The following is a 19,623-nucleotide window of genomic DNA, read 5'->3' as shown; positions in this document are numbered from 1 at the left end:
GCAATCATTTTTATTTTTGTTTTAGCCAGCTGGGAACAGCCTATGTTTCTGCCACTACAGGTGCTGTAGCAACAGCTCTAGGACTTAATGCACTAACCAAGGTATTGAATTTTTCTTAGTTAAACTTTTATGTTTAGTAGAATTTTAGTGGCTTAGTCATCCTCTGGTACCGCTACATCTTGTTAAACACAATTCCCATTATGGAACTATAATTACCTACTGCTCGTTTAGAACTGCAGATTGATTTTTCAGTGGCCCATCCCTCCCTCTTGCTAGTGCAATTGCATGTACTCCATTTTTACACTGGCAGTGTTACATGTCTAAGTATCTTTTGGAAGAAAATCAGGAAATTAGACCAGTAAGCACTAAGATATATATGCTCATCATCCATTCATGTGAACAAAACGTGCAGGAAAATTTTTTGTAGATGCAATACTGCACCAGCAAACGTGGAGGCTGAACCTCAGTCTGGCTGAAAAATTGGCCATAAGTGCCAAAGGCTATGGCTATGCTGCAGTCAAACTGCAATCAAAGATGTGATTGCGGCTCAAGTAGGCATAACATGGCTAAAAATAGCAGTGAAGACATGACGCCACAGACCCTGGCGTAGGCTGTATGAGCCCTTCTGAGACCCTGGGTATGTACTTGTGGTGTTAGCCAAGTTAGCTAGATTAAAGCTAGTGTCGGGATGCTTCCTCCAGCTGCAATCACACCTTTGATTGCAGTTCAGTTGCAGTGTAGACATAGCCAAAGTGTGAAATAAGTAGTCTGATATTTAAGCATAAAATAATATTTATGTAGGATGTAGTTATTCAGATACCTATTTATTTACTATTACTTATTGTTATTGTCAAAACTCCTGAAAATATGTCAAGAAGTTTTTGCCAATGAACTTAGTACTTTTATCAAAATCTTTGATTAAAACTTGTAAACTTTGCAAGAATACTATATTTTGCAATAGCAATACTTGCAACAGTTTTCACTACCTCCCTTTTAATATTTATGTTGCTTTCACTTTTAAAATGTAGGGAATTGGAGTTTTCTTATCACCTGTTCCTACACAAGGGATTCTGTTGAGCTTATATATTCTTGTTCTCCAAATGCTTAATTTTAATACGTGCTTCAGTGATGAGTGATGATACACATTACTTTGCTTGCGATTTTCGCAGTTTTTCGCAACTCTGTCCCAAACTGGCATTACAGAGTTAATGAAGCTGCTATGGAGTATGTCTGGATGTTTCTGTTAAACTGATTTTCAGATTGAAAATTGTCGAGTTATTTAACTAAATCCTCAGATTTACCATGAAAGAAGACTCTTTACCTTTTATATAATATTTTTAAATAATAGCATGTCGTACATATTTTTGTTAAATTTCAGTTTTGGATAAAATGCAGTAATGACAAAATGTTCAAGAGAATTTATTTTAAGTAGAGCATAACAGATTATACAACATATTGATTTGATCAATAGCTTCTGTATAGTCAGTGCCCTTAGTTACAAAGCTATTAATATTGATGCCTGGTGGATATAACCTTGCCAGTGGATAGAATTAAATTTAAGGTCTCTTTGGTGCCACTCCTTGCTATTATGCTGATGGGTATGTCAGGAAGCTCACACTTCTAGGCAACGGCGATGCTAATAGTCAAGACTGTCTCCCCTTCAACCTTCCTGCCAATGCTTACCCTGACAGAGAGGGTTGTCAGTTTTGTCAGTTAAAAGTTTTATGTCAGATTTTTTTTTGCCCTTGACTTCACAGTGGGTTCTCTCAGAATTTTAAGTCAAAGAGAACAATCTGCTTTATATGTAAAAAAAAAAATGGCTTAAGAAGACCCTTTAAAAAGATTGTGAAACCTGAAAACCTTTTCCTCCCCTTTTCACAGCATGTCTCGCCCCTTATAGGACGTTTTGTTCCTTTTGCTGCTGTAGCCGCTGCTAATTGCATAAATATTCCATTAATGAGGCAAAGGTAAGAAAGAGAATGTGATACATTCATTCTAGAAGAAATGTAATTTTTGTGGCAACACTTGCAGATGAACTATTTGTTTTGTTTAGTTAGTTTATCCGTTTTGTAATGTTTCTACCTATTTTAGTTGTTTTCAATGTCGTGTATGGCATTTCAAGGGCAGTCTTTTTTAGGTTTTAAAGGCATTTGATTAAATATCACAAGTATAAAATAGAACATCTTTGTTCCCCTAAGATAAGTATCCCATTAGATCTTTGCTCTTGGATCTCAAAAGCCAAGTACCTGTCCTTCAAGACCTGACATATAGAGTCTTATAAGAAAATAAGAATGGCCACAATGGGTCAGACCAATGGTCCATCTAGCCCAGAATCCTGTCTTCCAAGTGTAGCCAGTGCCAGATGGTTCCAGAGGGAATTAACAGAACAAGGCAATTTATCAAGAGATTCGTCCAATCATCCAGTCCCACCTTCTGGCAATTAGAGGTTATGGGACACCCAGAGCATGGGTTTTTATCCCTGACCATCTTGGCTAATAGCCATTGATGGACCTGTCCTCCATGAATATATCTAATTCTTTTTTGTTGACTGTGCGTTGTGTAGAGAAGTACTCTTTAGTGTGTTTAACCCCCCTCCCCACCCCCTATCCCCAGCAAAAAAAAATCCCTATATTTGGCCTACAAGATTACAAAAGAAATATTTTTGTTTGGCACCAAAGGAGTTATTTTTTAAAAGCTCTTTAAAGTATTCACTTAAAGTTCATAAAATATTAAGGCTGTGTCTATACTGCGCACCTTACAACAGTGTGGTTGTGCCGCTGCAGCCACACTGTTGTACAGTGCACAGTGTAGCCGCTCTTTGTTGCCAGGAGAGAGCTCTCCCGGTGACAGAATAAAACCACTCTGAATGAGGGGTGGTAGCTTTGTCACCGGGAGAGCGCTGCCCCTACTGGCGCTTTCCATCGTCAAAACGTTTATCATTCGGGGGGGTGTCTTTTTCACACCCCTGAACAACAGAAGTTTTAACAACGAAAACAGTGTACACATGGCCTATGTCACTTGCTTGGAAGTATTTTTTCAATTTGACATAGTTAAAGGAGGAAAAATCATTTAGGATCAGATGACAAAAAAGGATAAAAATGAGTGCCACTAATTGTTATTAAACTCTTCTTTTTTTTTTTTTTTATTCAACAGGGAACTCAAGTTTGGTATCCCTGTTACAGACGAAAATGGGAACAGGTTAGGTGAATCAGCCAAAGCTGCTCAGCAGGCCATTACTCAGGTGGTTGTCTCAAGGATTCTCATGGCTGCCCCTGGCATGGGTTAGTATAACTTTAGTCAAACATAATGATTGCCCTACAGTTGTTAGAATAAACAGCTAGAGGGATGCTGAATTCTATGTAAATGTTTCTCTAATAGATCAAACCCTGCTATGGCTGTAGAGACATTCCAGGAGGAACCATGCTATGTGTTCCTCTTAAATGGAACAGAATTTATTGGAATGATTCCCCAGGAAGAGATTTAGGCCATGGCTACACTAGGGATCTTACAGCGGCACAGCTGTACCGATGCATCTGCACCGCTGTAAGATGGCTTGTGTAGCCTCTCTATGCCGATGGGTGAGAGCTCTCCCGTTGACATCATAAAAGTACCTCAACAAGCGGTGGTAGCTACGTCGGTGGGAGAAGCTTATGGCAACAAAACTTATGTTTCTCGGGGGGTGTTTTTTTCACATAAGTTTCACTGACATAAGTGGTAGTATAGACAGGGCCTTAGGCCCAAATCTTCAAAGGTATTTAGCTCCCTAACTGCTGTTGAAATCGATAGAAACTAGTTGCCTAAATACTTCTGAGAATATGGTTCTTAGGCTGCTGTCAGCGAGTGGTGGTAACTTCTACTCAAATGGAACAGAATTAGCTACAAGTCTGGACATATTTAACCAGTGCCAGGTTGTTGAGTGCTTAGCCATATTTTAAATAGGTGAGAAATTTTCCATTCCAATGTGTTAGAAGACAAGTTGTCAAATAAAGATAAGGAGAGGTTGTGAAGGGCAGAGGGGAGCAGGAAAAGGAAAGTCAAATCAAAATGAAAAGCAGTGAAATCTTCATTATGGTACTCAGTTCATTTAAAGTCTTAACTGGCTGCTTTAAAGTGTCCTCCTTTTACTCAAGGCAGGTGCTTAATTAGTATGATAGGTCATCCATTGAGATGTCTGACTTAAGATGATTCTACTGTATGGGAAATAGTTTTTTCTGTGCTTAGTGTTACACTAATTTAGGCAAATACCTTGATAATGTAATCTCACAATGGATGTGAACGTTAAAATTTGTGTGCAGGCTGGTAAAAGCCAAGAGGTACAAGGAGACAATGGTTGTTTATGGTGTATCACCTCCTTACTGCTGTTAATGGGTCTTACTAACCAATACTTTCAGCTTACTGAAGGTCAGCTGCTCTTTTTGACCTGGAGTTGTGGGGAAAGTGCAGGTGCCACTAGAACAGCCTACACAATGGGAAAGGAGCACTGGGGGAAAACGAGGAGAAGATGAGTCTGCTCCAGAATGAGGAAAATTTACAATAGACTGAATTGTCCAAGCAAAATGCTTGCACACATTGCTAGAGATATGTGTAAATATTGAAACTGTCATAATTAAGCTACTTGGATGTCGTTGTTCACACTTCAAGAAGTCACAGAAAAGTATTCCAGATTCTAAAGGTGGCATAAGATTTCCAACTACTGTTCTAAACTGCTGCAAAAAGGTTTATGGAAAACTATATGTTGTTTGCAAAGATTTAAGCATTTGTTGTGTTTTGTTTTTTATTTTCTCACTTTCAGCTATTCCTCCCTTTATAATGAATACTTTGGAAAAAAAAGCCTTTTTAAAGGTAAGCCTCTGTTGCTAAATATATGCATATAGGACATAGTCACATGTATTTCATATACAGAGTATTAAGTAAATGTTACATGAAGAAAGATTACAACGTTATATTTTCAATAATATTTTGTATTTTCATAAAACATTGTTTAAGTTACTTAACCGCAAATACATACCAGAAACATAAAGTTAGTCTACATCTGCACTGGAATGGGTTACCTAGGCACGTGGTGGAATCTCCATCCTTAGAGGTTTTTAAGGCCCGGCTTGACAAAGCCCTGGCTGGGATGATATAGTTGGGGTTGGTCCTGCTTTGAGCAGGGGGTTGGACTAGATGACCTCCTGAGGTCTCTTCCAACCCTAATCTTCTTCTGTGATTCTATGATCTGACCGCTAACTATTATATTCCCTAGAAAAGGAAAATTTTTGTTTCTGAATATGCATAAAGAAACATTTGGAATATTTTCAGTAATGTAGTTTTGCCAATTAAATTATTAAATCTTTTACTGAATAGTTCGGAAATGTTGTCTAATGGTTAAAGGTTGGTCTGCCAGTCAAGAATTTCTGACTCTTGTCATGTCACTTAGGCCTCAATCCTGTGAGGACCTGAGCAGCTCCTTGAAGATATTCAGCCCCTCAACTGCCGTTGAAGACAGTGGGAGTTGAGGGAGCTAAGCTCCAGTTCACGAACACAGTTCAGAACATGCTTTACGTTAAGCACGTCCAGAAGCCCCATTGAAGTCAGTGGGTCTTAGGCATGTGCTTAAGTACTTCAAATGAGTTGCTCAGCACCAAATAGAATCTAGCTCTTTAACTTGCCTGTGCTTCAGTTTCCCCATCTGTAAAGCAGCAATAATAGGGTGTTATGCTTGCTTAAGGTTGGCAGAGTGCTTTCATATATCGCTCTGATCAGAGGAGCTATCGAAGTATCATGAATTATTTAAATAATTCATTTGAACAGTCCCTGTCCTTCACCTCAGCACTGTCTAAATAAAAGTTTTATGAAAGGAATGAGTAGATTACTCTGCATAGCATCATGTATGTGTATACGATATTTTGGTTAAAATCTAGGGAACATTTATCTGAATCAGCTAACACAATGGGCTACACACAGATTGCGATCTGTTTTCGAATGATGTTTGTGTCATCTACCTTCCCCCTGCTCCCACCCACCCAAAAAATGAATGAACCTACCAAATTATAAAATACAATAACTATGTTTTAAAAAAAAATCTAAAATATGCAATTCTTCTCTGTTCAGAAAGATTTGCTTGTTTCAGTGGAATAATTGTAAACATTGAATTTGTTACAAATACAATGCAAATCATTTTAAATTTATTTTTTAAGTTTTGGTCAATAAAGAGAGGTTCAGCTTAGCTGGAGTCAAAAAGTATCTTGAAGTGGAAAAAAATCTGATTTGAAAATGACCCATTAGAATTATGGGTAAACCAAATATTGGGTGTGCATGTTTCAATAGGTATGATATGTTTCTCATATTTTATTTAAGCTAATGTAGTGTGATGTCCTTATCCAGTTGTTCATAATATGTTAGTATAAATCTAATACTGATCTATTAAGGTCTTTTGGTTTACCTTTTACACTGTGTGTATGCATGAGGTTGTAATCAGCAGTAATAACATACTACATTGTGAATAAAATATCATACAGATTTCACATAAGACCTAAGCCAGGGCTGTATCTTAGTTACAAAGGTAGAATTTCTTTGCCCATTAATGTCCCTGGCTTCCTTTTGCATGAGTGGCTTTGGACAATCTCATATCTTTGTCTGGGAAACACACAAGTTGAGTTAGGAGCATGCTTATTGTTAGAAGCAGAAAAGTAGTACTGTGTATAAACTTACCGACATTCCTTGGAAAGGTATATTTTTAGTGTTATCAGTTTTTAGCAGAGCCGGCTCTCGCTTTTTTGCCGCCCCAGGCAAAAAAGCCTCCCGCCGCCCCCCGGTGGGGAGTGCAGCAGGGGAGGGTGCCGAGCCCGGCCGCGGCCCCGCTCTCCCCAGCCAGCCGAAGCGCCGGGAGGAGGGCGACGAGCCCGGCCGCGGGCCCACTTTCCCTGACCGGCTGGAGCGCTGGGAGGAGGGCGGCGAGCCCGGCCGCGGGCCCGGTCTCCCCGACCAGCCAGAGTGCCGGGGGAGGGCGGCGAGCCCAGTCACGGCCCCGCTCTCAGGCTGGAGTGCCGCCGGGCGCCCCAGTATGTTTAAAACAAAAAACAAAAAAAAACCCAACCCTGAGCGCCAGCCCCCCTCCGGGTGCCGCTCCAAGCATATGCTTGGTAGGCTGGTGCCTGGAGCCGGCCCTGGTTTTTAGATTACACGTGTAGTTGACTCTGAGGAATTATTTCTTATATTTCTGTTCTTCATAGTCTTTATGTTGAGTTTAGATTTCACAACTACACTACTGAAATATACACTGTGTGTGCACATGCACACGCTCACACTTGTGTATAAATATGCATTTCTTTAAGACTGTTTAATTTTTATTTTCTTTTATCCCCAAATTTAGAAAACTACATTTTCCTGAAGTGCTCACTTCTTCAGAAAATTATGTTCGTCACAGTGCTAAAACAGGGAATATAGCTGTTGAATTTTGGAATTAAAATCTTTACTCTATAGGAGACTTAAACTGTATGGTTCTCCTAACTGATAGGAGTGAAGCTCCCATGTACACACATCATGTTTTCCCCAGTATAAATGAGATATATATTGATTTGACCTACGTCCTATTCATGGACTTCCTTTGACCTTTAGACTACTTGAGGCATGATAACTACAGCAGTGCACCTGAAAATTTATTGTCCATAAAGAGCAAGGACATTTGTTTTCTGAAATCCAAGGGGTTGCAAATTTAGAGCAAAAATGGTTTTACATGTGCACAGCATGAAAGAATTGTCATGTGTCATATCAACTTGCATGGCAGAAACATGACATTTATGGCAAAAAGCGTGAAGGAGGAATCAGTGTGTCTTTGGAGTCAAACTTCAAGTATTTATTGTGCAGTATAATCAACATAAGGGTGTTGTGAATTTTGCAGATCAGCATACATGAGAGATTTCTTCAGTGGCTACTCAATGTTCTTTGGTACCATCATGATCGTTTATGCTCTCCTGTTCCTTCCCCTCAGCCTCACAGACTGTGAGTTCAGGTGAAACCTTGCTCTGCAGTTAGTCAGTGGTAACATTTGGTGTAGATTAGTTCTAAAACTATTAAGGAATGAGCTGCATTTTTTAACTAGCAGCTTGTGCATGTCCTCTTGAGGTTTCCAGAAGCACCATTCCACCTGCAGTATTGTGACACCACCACCTACAATCTGCTTTACTAACACATGTACCTCAGTCTTTGCTTTGCACACCAGCATTCCAGAAAATAATTCTTATGTGCCTGTAAAAACCCTTTTGGGTATGTCTACACAGCAATCAAAAACCTGCACCTGGCCTGTGCCCGCTGACTCGGGCTTGCAGAACTCGGGCTAAGGGACTGTTTAACCATGATGTAGATGTTTGGGCTCAGGCTGCAGACCAAGCTCCGGGACCCTCCCACCTTAGAGAGTCCTAGAGCCCAGGATCCAGCCCAAGCCTGAACATCTACAGTGCAGTTAAACAGCCCCTTGGCCAAGTCAGATGGCATGGGCCAGCTGCCGGTTTTTAATTACAGTGAAGACGTACCTTTGAGACCAAAAAGCCTGAAAATAAACAAATGCGTGTCAGTCAGCAAGTCTTCATTTCTTTATAGCCTACTCTTTTCTGTTTCTTCATGTCTAACAGTTTTAATGGTATCATGGTAAACTCCATTGATATTTGAAATAAAAACAAAGGCCATATGACTATATGATTATTACTTATATTCATCATCTCTGTTGACTCATGCTTGGGTATGTATGTCTGAAAACCAAGTCACAATAGCTGCTCCCAGTGGCAGGAGCCATAAACTATATTAGCATAGAAATGCAGAGTTTATAGGTGCACTTCCATCTCATCTAACCCTTCCATTAGAGGCACTTTGGATGCTTCTTCCATACAAACTTCTGAAAATCACTGTTGCCACCTGAACTTTGAGATTTTTAAACCAACTCTAACGTGGTTCATAAATTCCTATAATTTCTCATACAAGTTCCCATCCTACTTTCTCCTGTTGCGCTATACATCATTTCAGGTTGATTCCTGTGTATTTTTTCCCCTTTCATGTAATATAACCATCTAATCAGATTTTCTTAGTTTGCAACTGTAACAACCGTTACAAACTTTTTTTCCTAATTAGAAAGAGAGCCTGTTCTGCAGTCTTCTCTCATATAGTTCTGCTCTTCAAAGAACTATCCTATGATACATTCAAGTTCCTTCCATATACCTCTAATTCCTTAACTGCTTCCAGTCATGTTATTTATTTATCTAATTGCAAATAGAAGAACATTTGAATCTGCCATCTTTCCCAATGTGACTATGCACTAACAGTGAATAGAAACAATAACTAAAATATTAAGTTTTCATATTTAATTGTCATTTCTACAACCTCGTTATGTGCGCTATCCAACAATAACACCTGCCACACAAACCATCTGGAAGCTAAGTCCTGATACATTCAGAACTACTGTCTTCCTGAGTTTAATGAGAGAATTGGTATTCACCAAATTATTTGTTATCTTGTGCTTCTTTGTTTTTGTTTTCTCTCCAGACAGATGCACATTCTGCGTCTGATGCCTCTAACTTGTTTTTAGTTAAGTGTATTTTACTTATACCTCCTTGTTTGGTTTGATTTTTTTCACCCTTCCAGATATTTGTTCTTAAAACTGATCTTTAATGCTGGCTTCTTCCTCCTACTCTTTTTAATATTAGCATTGTCCAGCAGCATTCCTGGAAAATAAAGGTCAGGACTTTATCTGCCTAACAGGCGTTTTTTACATCCTACTGTCATGAAACAAAAAACGTTCCATTAAACGAAACAGTTTATGCTAATGATGCTGCCTAGGCTGTTAGACACACCTGTGTTTTTCAGAGTAATATCCTACTCAGAAGAAGGCCGAATACCACTGTGCTTTACTGTGATAAAAGCACAGATCTGTCTTATATACCCCAAGTGACCTGATGCCTCTGTATTATGAGACTATCTCAACTCCCTCAGTATTCAATACTTGGAATCTCTCAAGCATAATCCTCCCCTTGATCATAGCCTTTCACAGTAAGGAATCTGACTAACATTCCCAAAAAGAGGATAGCAATCCCACAGTCCTCTGCTGCTGGTACACAAGCTGTGATAAGCATACAGTCTCCGAGCACTTCTGCTCCGGTGATGCTATTCCCACCATCTCTTGTCATTAACTCTCCCACTGTATGAAACCAAAGCCTTTTGAACCAATCTATCTGGGGCAAAGGTCAGATGAAGATGCATTAGTGGAATGTCAGAACAGTGCAGCACCACTGAATTCATCCTCCTTTATCGCCTTGATGCTGCTTTTTTCCATCTGTTGTCTACTTTTGTAGGTAACTGATGAATTGAACAGTTCTCTCCTGCAGCCATTTCTGGACTACAGACTGCCTCAAATCTGCTATGTTATTTCCTCTCTCTCTGTCCCTAAGGAAACAGCTAATTCCAGTATTGTTTTCCCACTTCTTTGTTTCTGCTGTGATCTTTTAGCACCAACCTTGTCGTACTTACTTTCTTAAATTCCTTTTTGCCTTCATTCCCTATTGCTTCCATTTTCCCCTTTAAAATACTGACATTGACTTTTGTTGTTGGTTCACCAGTTTCCTACAGCTTGAGGAATGCTTCTTGTAGACACATCGTCTTTATACTTGCCTACTGTAGTGTGTAATCTTAACTAATTAACTGCTTTGTTTCAAATCAACATGTTGTTGTGATAGCAATTGTGTGTTTCATGCTTTTTAGAGACCTTCGTTTGATGGTAATGAAAAAGCCCATCACAGCAGAGTTTCATTAAAATGTTTGGTTTTATTTCATTAGTATTTAATTTCAACTAAAATTCTAACATAGTATTTTTTTAAAAATCATCTAAAGACCTACAATAAAAGTTTTGTCTTCTTTCCAAATACATTTGATGAGATTTGCAAAAAAAAGTGCAGTAGAGATGAACCAGCCATAAATATCACATTTGTATAAAAAAAATTATTTTGCTTTGCTAAACAAATCACAGCTTCTATTTTATTTTCTTCTTTAATTGTGAAAGGAGTGGGGCCCTCACACGGTTGCACAGTACTAGTTTTATCCATAGGAATTTAGAGCCAGAACTTCAGCGATAGCTGAGAAGCATACAGAGCAAATCAAGGGGTGAGGAGAGAGGTTGGTGCAAAACCTTACCTTGGCACTCCCATGATCCTTAAGCTGCTGCTGGCAAGTCCTCAGGCATAAGTTAGATCAACCTGAGGGTGCACAACAGATTGAAACAATAGTCAGGATTCAATACAGCATAGGGCTGTCTTGACCAAACTCCTTATGGCAGGAAGATGGGCAACATATGAACCTCTACTCTGTCATATGGTTCTGTTTTCACTGGGCTGATCCTCTCAGGGCCAGACACTGATGCTGCTGCTACATTCTGAAGTCAGTGCAGCACAAAGTGTTCTCACCAGAGAACTGGCCCCTAGACTCAAATCAGAATCCGGCCATGAGCAAAATGGGTTGTCAGACATCTATTAATCTAGTTCCTAGTGGAGATTTATTCAGATCTGATCCAATACACATTGATGTCAATGGGGATCTTTCCACTGACTTCAGATGATTTGGGACCAGGCCCTCAAATTTAGCAATTAAAGTTAGAGGTCAGGATTGAAGTGTGCTGGCAAAACTGTGGGGAGAACTTGCACAGTATATCTGCACCATGTTTAGCTCTTAACAGCTGTCAGTCCATCTCTTATGAGTACATGAAATCTCCAAAACTGTGGGGAGGGAAAAGCACACTTGATTCACTATGTAATAATTATTTTTAACACAGCGGTTCCCATGGATGAGTGCCCCCATTCAAGTTGGATTAGTTGGAGTCTGGTGAGTGAGTTTCTTCTCTACTATTTTTAACAGGTGTGACTATAGCTTCCTTGGAAGATGTAAAGAGGCACAATTTGAAAATATTTTAAAAAATCAAGGCTGTATGTTTTTGGGCAGTAAAGCCAATGAGCATCAGAAACTATTCATTCCTTCTGTGAGATGAGGTGTTAACGAGATTATATCATTTACATCTGCTCATTCTATATCGTATTATCTATTCGTTTTTTAAAAATGAATCACAAATCTCTTGCTTCCATTGCTTCTTTTATGGTAGCCATCAGCATGGAGAAATTACAAACGTAGATATAACCAGCAAAGAAAGGGAGCAGAAGGGGGTGCGGGTGGTGGCTCCGGCCTACAACTGATTAAAATAAGTTGTTTTGACCACTGCCTAAACAGGTGATAATGTAGAACCTATTCCTGTAATGTTGTGAATGCCCTCAACTCACATGGAAGTCAACAAGGGGCTTGATTCTTCACTGCCTAACCTCTTGTGCATTACTTACATCTATGCAAAGTGGGTGTGAAATGTCACCAAATCAGATTTTCACTGCCTTAGATGGGTGATCGCGCCCTCTTTGCACTCTGCATAGGTGTAAATGACTACACATGGTGCAAGGCAGTGGAGAATTGACTTCATGTCACAGGACTGGGGCCTACCGTTCTTGAGAAGAAAAGAGAATAAAATGATTGACTTGTGTGTCTAGAAATGTTTTTTAGAAAAGTACAATTCTACCCTAAATATTGTAATCTTATTTTTGTCTTTTATAGTTTGGTGTTTGCTACACCTCTGTGCTGTGCATTATTTCCTCAAAAAAGGTACATGTGGGTTTTTTTATTCTTTTAATGTTGAGAGCCCAGAAGCATGCAAGGCATTCCTTCCCTCCCTCCCCCGCCTCAAAGAGCATACAATCTAAATTCACATATGACAAGTGTGGGTCATACACATGAGGGAGGAAGGAAAAGACAGTTGCCACAGTTACTCAGTAAGGCAGGTGTGCATATTAATAGTTCCGTTTAGTTGCGGAGCGGGGTTTAACGTCTGATAGGCTGGGTGTCAGAAATGAGTTTTAGGAGGGATTTGAATGAGAAGGGAGGACTTGGGGGTTTGAGACGGCATTCCTGTTGTGGGGCAGCTCTGAAGAAGATACAGAAGCAGGAGTGGAGGGGATGCAAAGGAGATGTTAAAGTGGGCATCATTGATGAAACAGAGAGAATGGGGTGAATGGAAAAAAAAGGAAACAGTTGGACATACAGATTGGGGTTGAATTATGTGGGGCCTTGAATGTCAGGACAAGGAGCTTGGATTTGATACACAGCACAGTGAGGAGCCAGTAGAGGGATTCAAAGAGGGGGAGATGACGTCAAAAGGATACATCTTTGTGCCTTAAGGTGGTGGCGTCATTTTAATGTATGAAAAAAGTGGTGAGATCCCATTTATTTTCATTTGGAAACTCGCACTGAATGGATGCCACCTGAACTGTGTGTGCTTTATTTGTAGTTTGGGTAATAAGATTGTCCCCAGGTAAGAGCCTCATCCATGTTAATGTGTCTCAGAACCATTAGCTTTGTTTGAAAATAAACATGGAGCTGACATTCATTGTCCATGAGATCCTAAAGGAGCCTGGGAAGACTAAATATTAAGGTCAGCTCAAATGCAATAAATTATGTAAATTTGGTGTAAAAACTCCACTGATATGTATTCTTTCCTTTTGTCATTAATGGAAGTCATGATTACTGCATCAAGTGGAAAAAATACTTAATGTGATTTAAATGTTGCAACTGGAGGTTAGTTGGTTAACAAAGTTAGTGGGTGAGTTCACTAGCTTTTCTCTTCTGGAAACCCTAGGTCTCATTCTCATCTCACTTACATAATTTTTACACTGGTGTAACTCCCTTGATTCCAACAGTGCAATTACACATTGTTTGCCCTCCTGGCTAAGAACAGGCTGAAGAGCTGCAATAGCAAGGAACACGGCAGGGCTATGTTGAGTTGGATTGACACAGTTGTACTGGCAAGTCAGTGTAGTGAGCACTGTGCTATTCTTGAGTCAGATCAGTGCTTCTTGAAATTCACCCTCATGTGTCCTGAGTTGACTCACTAATTTCATAGGGAAATTAATTTAAAAAAAATGTATTTAAGAAATTGCAGCTGTTACATGACTTGTCAGATGAATTCATTTTACAAATGAAAAATAAATGTTGCATTTACAGAATAGTTCCTTTGATTCAACAGAATAAAATAACACAGTCGTCAAAAGCAGCCAAATACAGTATTTTTTTAAAGTCTCGTAAAAGGATATAGTTTGTCTCTTCCAGCATTACATTTACATGAGAACTTAACCATCAAGGTTGAAGTCCAAGATACTAGAGCAGCAGCTATTTCTTGAATAGGCAGAACATCTCATTTCCAAGCAAGTAAAGTTATTTTGCTTCTGATCTAAGAACATCATATTGGGAAAAAAATAGATCCAGAACCTCCTTTCCTAGTCCAAAAAGCCTTGAGCAGATACATCATCTTTTTTATTTTAGATCCCAGCATTTTTCTGTGTACTCATTTGACTATCTTTCTTTTGCTCAGTTCCATGTCCGTAACACGCTTGGAGCCAGAATTGCGAGCCAAGATCCAAGAGTTCAGCCCTGGTTTAGAACGTGTGTACTTTAATAAAGGATTATAATTCGAGGAAGGTAGAATACCCTTCGAGGAGAATCTCGTGAGCTCCTTTTTTAATTGTGTGCCAACGTTGGTGAAAAGAACTCTATTTTGACCTATCCTTTTATTGTTAAACAATTTTGACCATCCATGTTATTTTATATAAATATATTTTAAAAAATTATGATAAAATTATCTTAAATCACAAACTCATTACTGTTGTATTGCCCACTTTGTAGCCGTCAGTTTTTTTAACTGAAAGTTTAATCGCACATATCCAAACATGTTTACATTAGCTTGCAAGCAGCTAAAGACAAAATTCCTCGAAAGGAAAAAAAAAAAAAAATCAAGCGCACAAAGAAAATCAGATGATCTTTTCTGAGATTTGCTACCTGTTCCTAGGGTTGCCAACTTTGGTTGGACAAATTCCTGGAGATTTCATCACATGACATAATCTTTAATTAAAGATTAATCTTTACTTCCTGGAGACACCAGGACAATCCTGGAGGGTTGGCAGCCTACCTGTTCCACTCAGAGTGGGAAGGAACCCAGATTTTCATTTTCCCCTCAATGTAGGGCAAATGTCTCTTTGTAAATGTCTTTGGCCCCATGGTTCAAGTTGTGACCACAAATCCTTTTCTTCAGGCCCTCCCTGTCCAGTGTTAACATCATAAGAGTAATAACTCCAAAGAACAGCTATATTGTGGCCATGCCCCATTAGCCTCATTTCCCATTTCTAATAAATAGCAGCAGCACTTAATTTTATTTTGCCTTATTTTCTTATGTTTTATAATCTTCAAACTTCATGGAAAGTTCCTGCGGTTTCCTTTTTAACTACGTTCAGCACATACAGTCCTGCTGTGTTCAGTCTTTTAAGAGTGCTCTTGTTTTCTGAGTGATCAATATTGCAGCAGTACAATCTGCCTAACCCTTTTTCATATGATGGTTTTTTGGCCAACCTCTTTGTTCCAGGAAAAGCACAAAGGAAACATGTTGTATGCTGCTGTTTTAATCAATTCCTGCACAAAATTACTGAACACTTTCTGTTACATTTCACCATATTCTCAGTGTATCCAGTACACATCCGTTGTATTACCAAGGCCCACCTATATTTAATATATAGTATATTTAATGTAACGTTCGAGAGCTTAAACTTAAAGAGCCAAATTCTCCACTGGGACAGATTTGTGCAACTCCACTGACACCGTGCCAGTTTGCACCAGCAGAGAATTTTGTCCTACATTTGTAGATGTTCAAAGTAATATACATAATGATTGGTGAGTGTTTTACTGACAGTATGTTGTTCTGCAGTGACTATATAACATAGCTAATGTCTGGAAGTTTAGAGAACAGTCTAGTGGCAGATTTTGCTTGACTGTGATCAGAGTGACTTTTCTCATAAAGCAGAGATTTGTTTGATGGCTTGTAACGTTTATGTTTGATCTGAAAGGATTAACAGATCTGAAGCTTTAGTCTCCTTGAATGCCACTGAGCCTTACCTGCATTTCTTCTGTAATTACCTACCTTCACGTTTTTGTCTTAACCTTTCTAGTTGGGAGTGAGCTGGTTTCCCCAGTGAATTCTGACTCTAGATATATTTTATTGCAATAAATAGTTCTGCATGAAAAGAAATGAAAAAACATAAATGCCAAAAGATTTGTGTTATGCTTGAATGCTTTAGGAACACATGTAGAAGTGTATGCTCATCTGCAGAGAAGCCAGGAAGGAATTAATTTAATGATTACAATCTCCTATTTAAAGGAGCTTGTCTCATTTTTAAACATGCCATTTCTCCACCCATTGATTTTTGAACTCTTGCAATCAGATATATTTTTTGTGAACTCACTTATTCAGTTTGGAAAATTCTGAAATGTGCAAATGTTCTATAAAAATGATATAGCCTAGTTTAAAGAATATTATTGATAGATTTCAGTTAAATAAAGGAGATTCTTCAGTGACCAAAGTGTAGATCTGAGGAGAAAAAAAAAATCATGGGTATATATATTTTTTGTTAACTTTCTTTTTTGAAGCTTCAGTCTATTAATGCTTTTCTACAGAACTAATATCTGTACAGTTTCATGATATTATTAAGCAGAACAAAATGGTATAAAGGTCAGACAATTTATACTGATCTGCTAGAAATAGAATGTTTTTAAAAAAATATTTCCAACTTAAGTGCAATAAACTCTTACTTAAAACTAGAAAAATAGAATAGTTATATTTCCACTTGGGGAATATAATTTTCAGTGATGCAGTGACTGACTACATTTTTAATTTAAGTATTCTCACAATGTCTTTCCAGTATTGATGGAGTTCATGTTCTATTTAAAGTGAACTAGGTACAATATTAAATAAACTCAGACTGAAATGAATTGATTTTTCTCTTATTGTATTGTCTTCTAAATATAGATTTTTGTACATTGAATTTTATGGTGCAGTCGACACCAGCTCATCATCTTTTGCACCTCAGAGGTTTTGAGTGCTGATGTCTGAAAATTCATAATAAAGCAATCAATAAAGCTTCTTGATTGATAAGCTTCAATAAAGCTTACGATGGCATGGGCCATCATAAATAACTGTTTCACAGCTCCTTTAACAGCCTTAGGCAGGTACAACTCCAATGTCAATTTGTCATAGGAAAAAAACTGAATATTTATATTGACAATATTTGGACTCATCGCTGAAAGATCCCACGTGTTTATTTAACTAATATTTAAAAACAAAACATACTTGTGCAATGTTAACCAGTAAAAGCACATGGGGGAGAGGGGTTCAAAGGCAAGTAGGGCAGTTGTGCACCCAACTTCCATGGACTTTCACCAGGAAGTGGGGGCCTAACTCCCAGCTATGCCTTTGAAATTCAGCGGCAGTCTTAGACGTTCGTTCCCAGGCTGTCAACCCTCTACCGATATATAAGAACATTTCATGCCAACAGTACTTGCACCCAAAAAAAAAGCCCACATATTTACTGCTGTCATGTTGGAGGTTCTAAATTTTCAAGTGGCACAATTAATTGAAATTTTGGAACTTTCAGTTTACAATAGCAGCCTTTGTATAACCATGTACCAATTTGGCATGTTTCCTGATATGTCTAGTCTTTTCCTACCTCAATCTGTCACATTTCATCGTGTGCAAACAGACTTTGCCCCAGGAAAATTTATCTCTGAGTACCAAGAAATGAAGTCAAATTTAGGGCACTAGAAGTCATCTACAATACTAAACAAAAGTTCCTGTCTGCATGATGTTACCCAGATGTTCCACTTTGGTTTCTTCAGATTTTAATCTTCCTTAATAGCTTAGGTACCTTAGGTAGACTTTGCAGTTGATATGTATGCATAGGATGGATGGCGGGACTGCAGAATGTTAAGCAGTCCTTAAGCAGGCAAAATTTCTGTGGCTGGTGGCATTTCTCCCATGGAAACCTGTATCCTGTACGTAAATGCCTATTTCAAATACATACAATTGTTTATCTGCTAGGATATCATAAGGTAAAGGAAGTTCCAATCCTAAATTTCATGAAAATTCATGAATTTGATCGTGAGCTTGATCATTCCTTCTCTGTACAGAAGGGAGATGTTTTAAATGTGATTTCAAGCACCTGCCCCGGTCCTGGGCATATTTGGGGCATGTCTATGGTGAGAGTAACACCATCTCCATCACAAACTTGCTGTTTTCCTGGTAGCCTGAAGAAGCCCCTCCACAGAGCTCTGGGTGGTGGAGGTCCTGCAGGAATGCAAACGATGGATGGAGGGACTTGGGTAGGTTTACTTCTGGAGTGAAAACTCTGTTCTTGTGGTTTTACTCTTTTCTCCCATCTGGTGATAGGGAAGAAAATGATTTTATGAAGAGGTAGAAATTGTGTTTGTGTAACTGATGCATATATTTGTATTGCAGATAGTGCCTAGAGCAGAAGTGGGCCAGCTACAGCCCACAGGCCACTTCCGGACAGTCAGACATTTTTATCCGGCCCTCGAGCTCCCGCCGGGGAGCAGGGTCGGGGGCTTGCCCCGTTCCGCCCACCTGGCACTCCCCAACCCCTGACTCACAATTCCACCATCTTCCAGCATGCGCAGAGCCACGCTGTGCAGGCACGACTTCACCACTCTGTTTCTAGGATCGGAACCCCACCCCTACGTGGCAGCAGGGCCCAATCCCCTCCCAGTCTCGAAACCACCCAGGGACCGCACCCATCCCAGCTAGGGTGCCTCCGCCCATGGCGGTGCCTGGTACAGCCGTCTTGGTGTCACTGTTGGCAGGGTCCCTAGGAGTCCCCAGTGCCGCCTCTATAGAGCCCACCCCCCCTGCACCACACTCCATGAGTCCCCTCTTCCCCTACTTTGGAAGCATACCTTATAGAACACCCCCCATGCTACACCCCATAGAGTCCCCCTCCCTCACACGGCATTCATGACCCACCATACAATTTCCATACCCAGATGCAGCCCTCAGGCCAAAAAGTTTGCCCACCCCTGGCCTAGAGGCACCTCATCATGGATCAGAGCCTCTCTGCTGTAGGCACCGGCCTACCACATAACAAAACACTATCCCTGTCCCAAATGTTTACAATCGAAATAAATCCTTAATCATAGAAGCTACCATGGAAGAAAACTCACTCATCAGATCATCAAGTCTGACCCTCTACCAGTGACAGCTATTTTGTATGATGCATGCATTGTTTATGTGTAAATAGTGGCTATATATGAGACAATCAAGTTGTTTAATTTCAAATCTCTGGTAATCTTGTGTTCAGATCACAGTGAACTGTGGCTTTTGTCCCTCTTCATTTTGAAAATATCTATCTTCTGAAGCTTTTTGCAGGCAAAGCGTGGGCTTTTGCATAACTTTGTAAAACCAAATCACTGTGTGTGGGTGCTCGTCCCAAAACAAATTTGCCAGTTATCCCATTTATTCACGGATTTTAGAAATCATTTGTGTTGGGAGAGGCAACTGATGAAATAAAAGTTTTTAAAATAGCACATGGAAAGAATTAAAAAATAATTTAGCAGTAACGATCCATCAGTGAAGCATTAAGAGGTAACTAAAAAGACTCCTATGGGCTATTTGTGCTAGTAGGCCCATTCTTGCCCATATATTTCTGTAAATATTCTAGATTTTCAGACAGCACAGCT

At 39.4% G+C, this 19,623-nt stretch overlaps 1 protein-coding gene across 3 annotated transcripts in view; it reads left to right on the top strand.

Moving 5' to 3' along the window:
* SFXN1 (sideroflexin 1) overlaps positions 1–16,866 on the top strand; it is a 41,787-nt gene extending 24,921 nt beyond the window's left edge. For 2 of the 3 annotated variants that reach the window (XM_054037881.1, XM_054037880.1), the window contains exons 5-11: positions 26–101; positions 1,882–1,967; positions 3,154–3,281; positions 4,793–4,842; positions 11,792–11,841; positions 12,613–12,660; positions 14,423–16,866. In XM_054037881.1, the coding sequence (XP_053893856.1) occupies positions 26–101; positions 1,882–1,967; positions 3,154–3,281; positions 4,793–4,842; positions 11,792–11,841; positions 12,613–12,660; positions 14,423–14,519 (535 nt within the window). In that variant the 3' untranslated portion in view covers positions 14,520–16,866. Of the gene's footprint in view, positions 1–25; positions 102–1,881; positions 1,968–3,153; positions 3,282–4,792; positions 4,843–7,882; positions 7,984–11,791; positions 11,842–12,612; positions 12,666–14,422 lie in introns of those variants that run through there. The other variant, XM_054037882.1, reaches the window with a different exon arrangement.
* The last annotated feature ends 2,757 nt before the right edge of the window (positions 16,867–19,623 follow it).

This window comes from Malaclemys terrapin, chromosome 8 (genome assembly GCF_027887155.1).
Source record: "Malaclemys terrapin pileata isolate rMalTer1 chromosome 8, rMalTer1.hap1, whole genome shotgun sequence".
Taxonomy (NCBI): Eukaryota; Metazoa; Chordata; order Testudines; family Emydidae; genus Malaclemys; species Malaclemys terrapin.
This window is presented reverse-complemented; position numbering and strand designations above follow the sequence as displayed.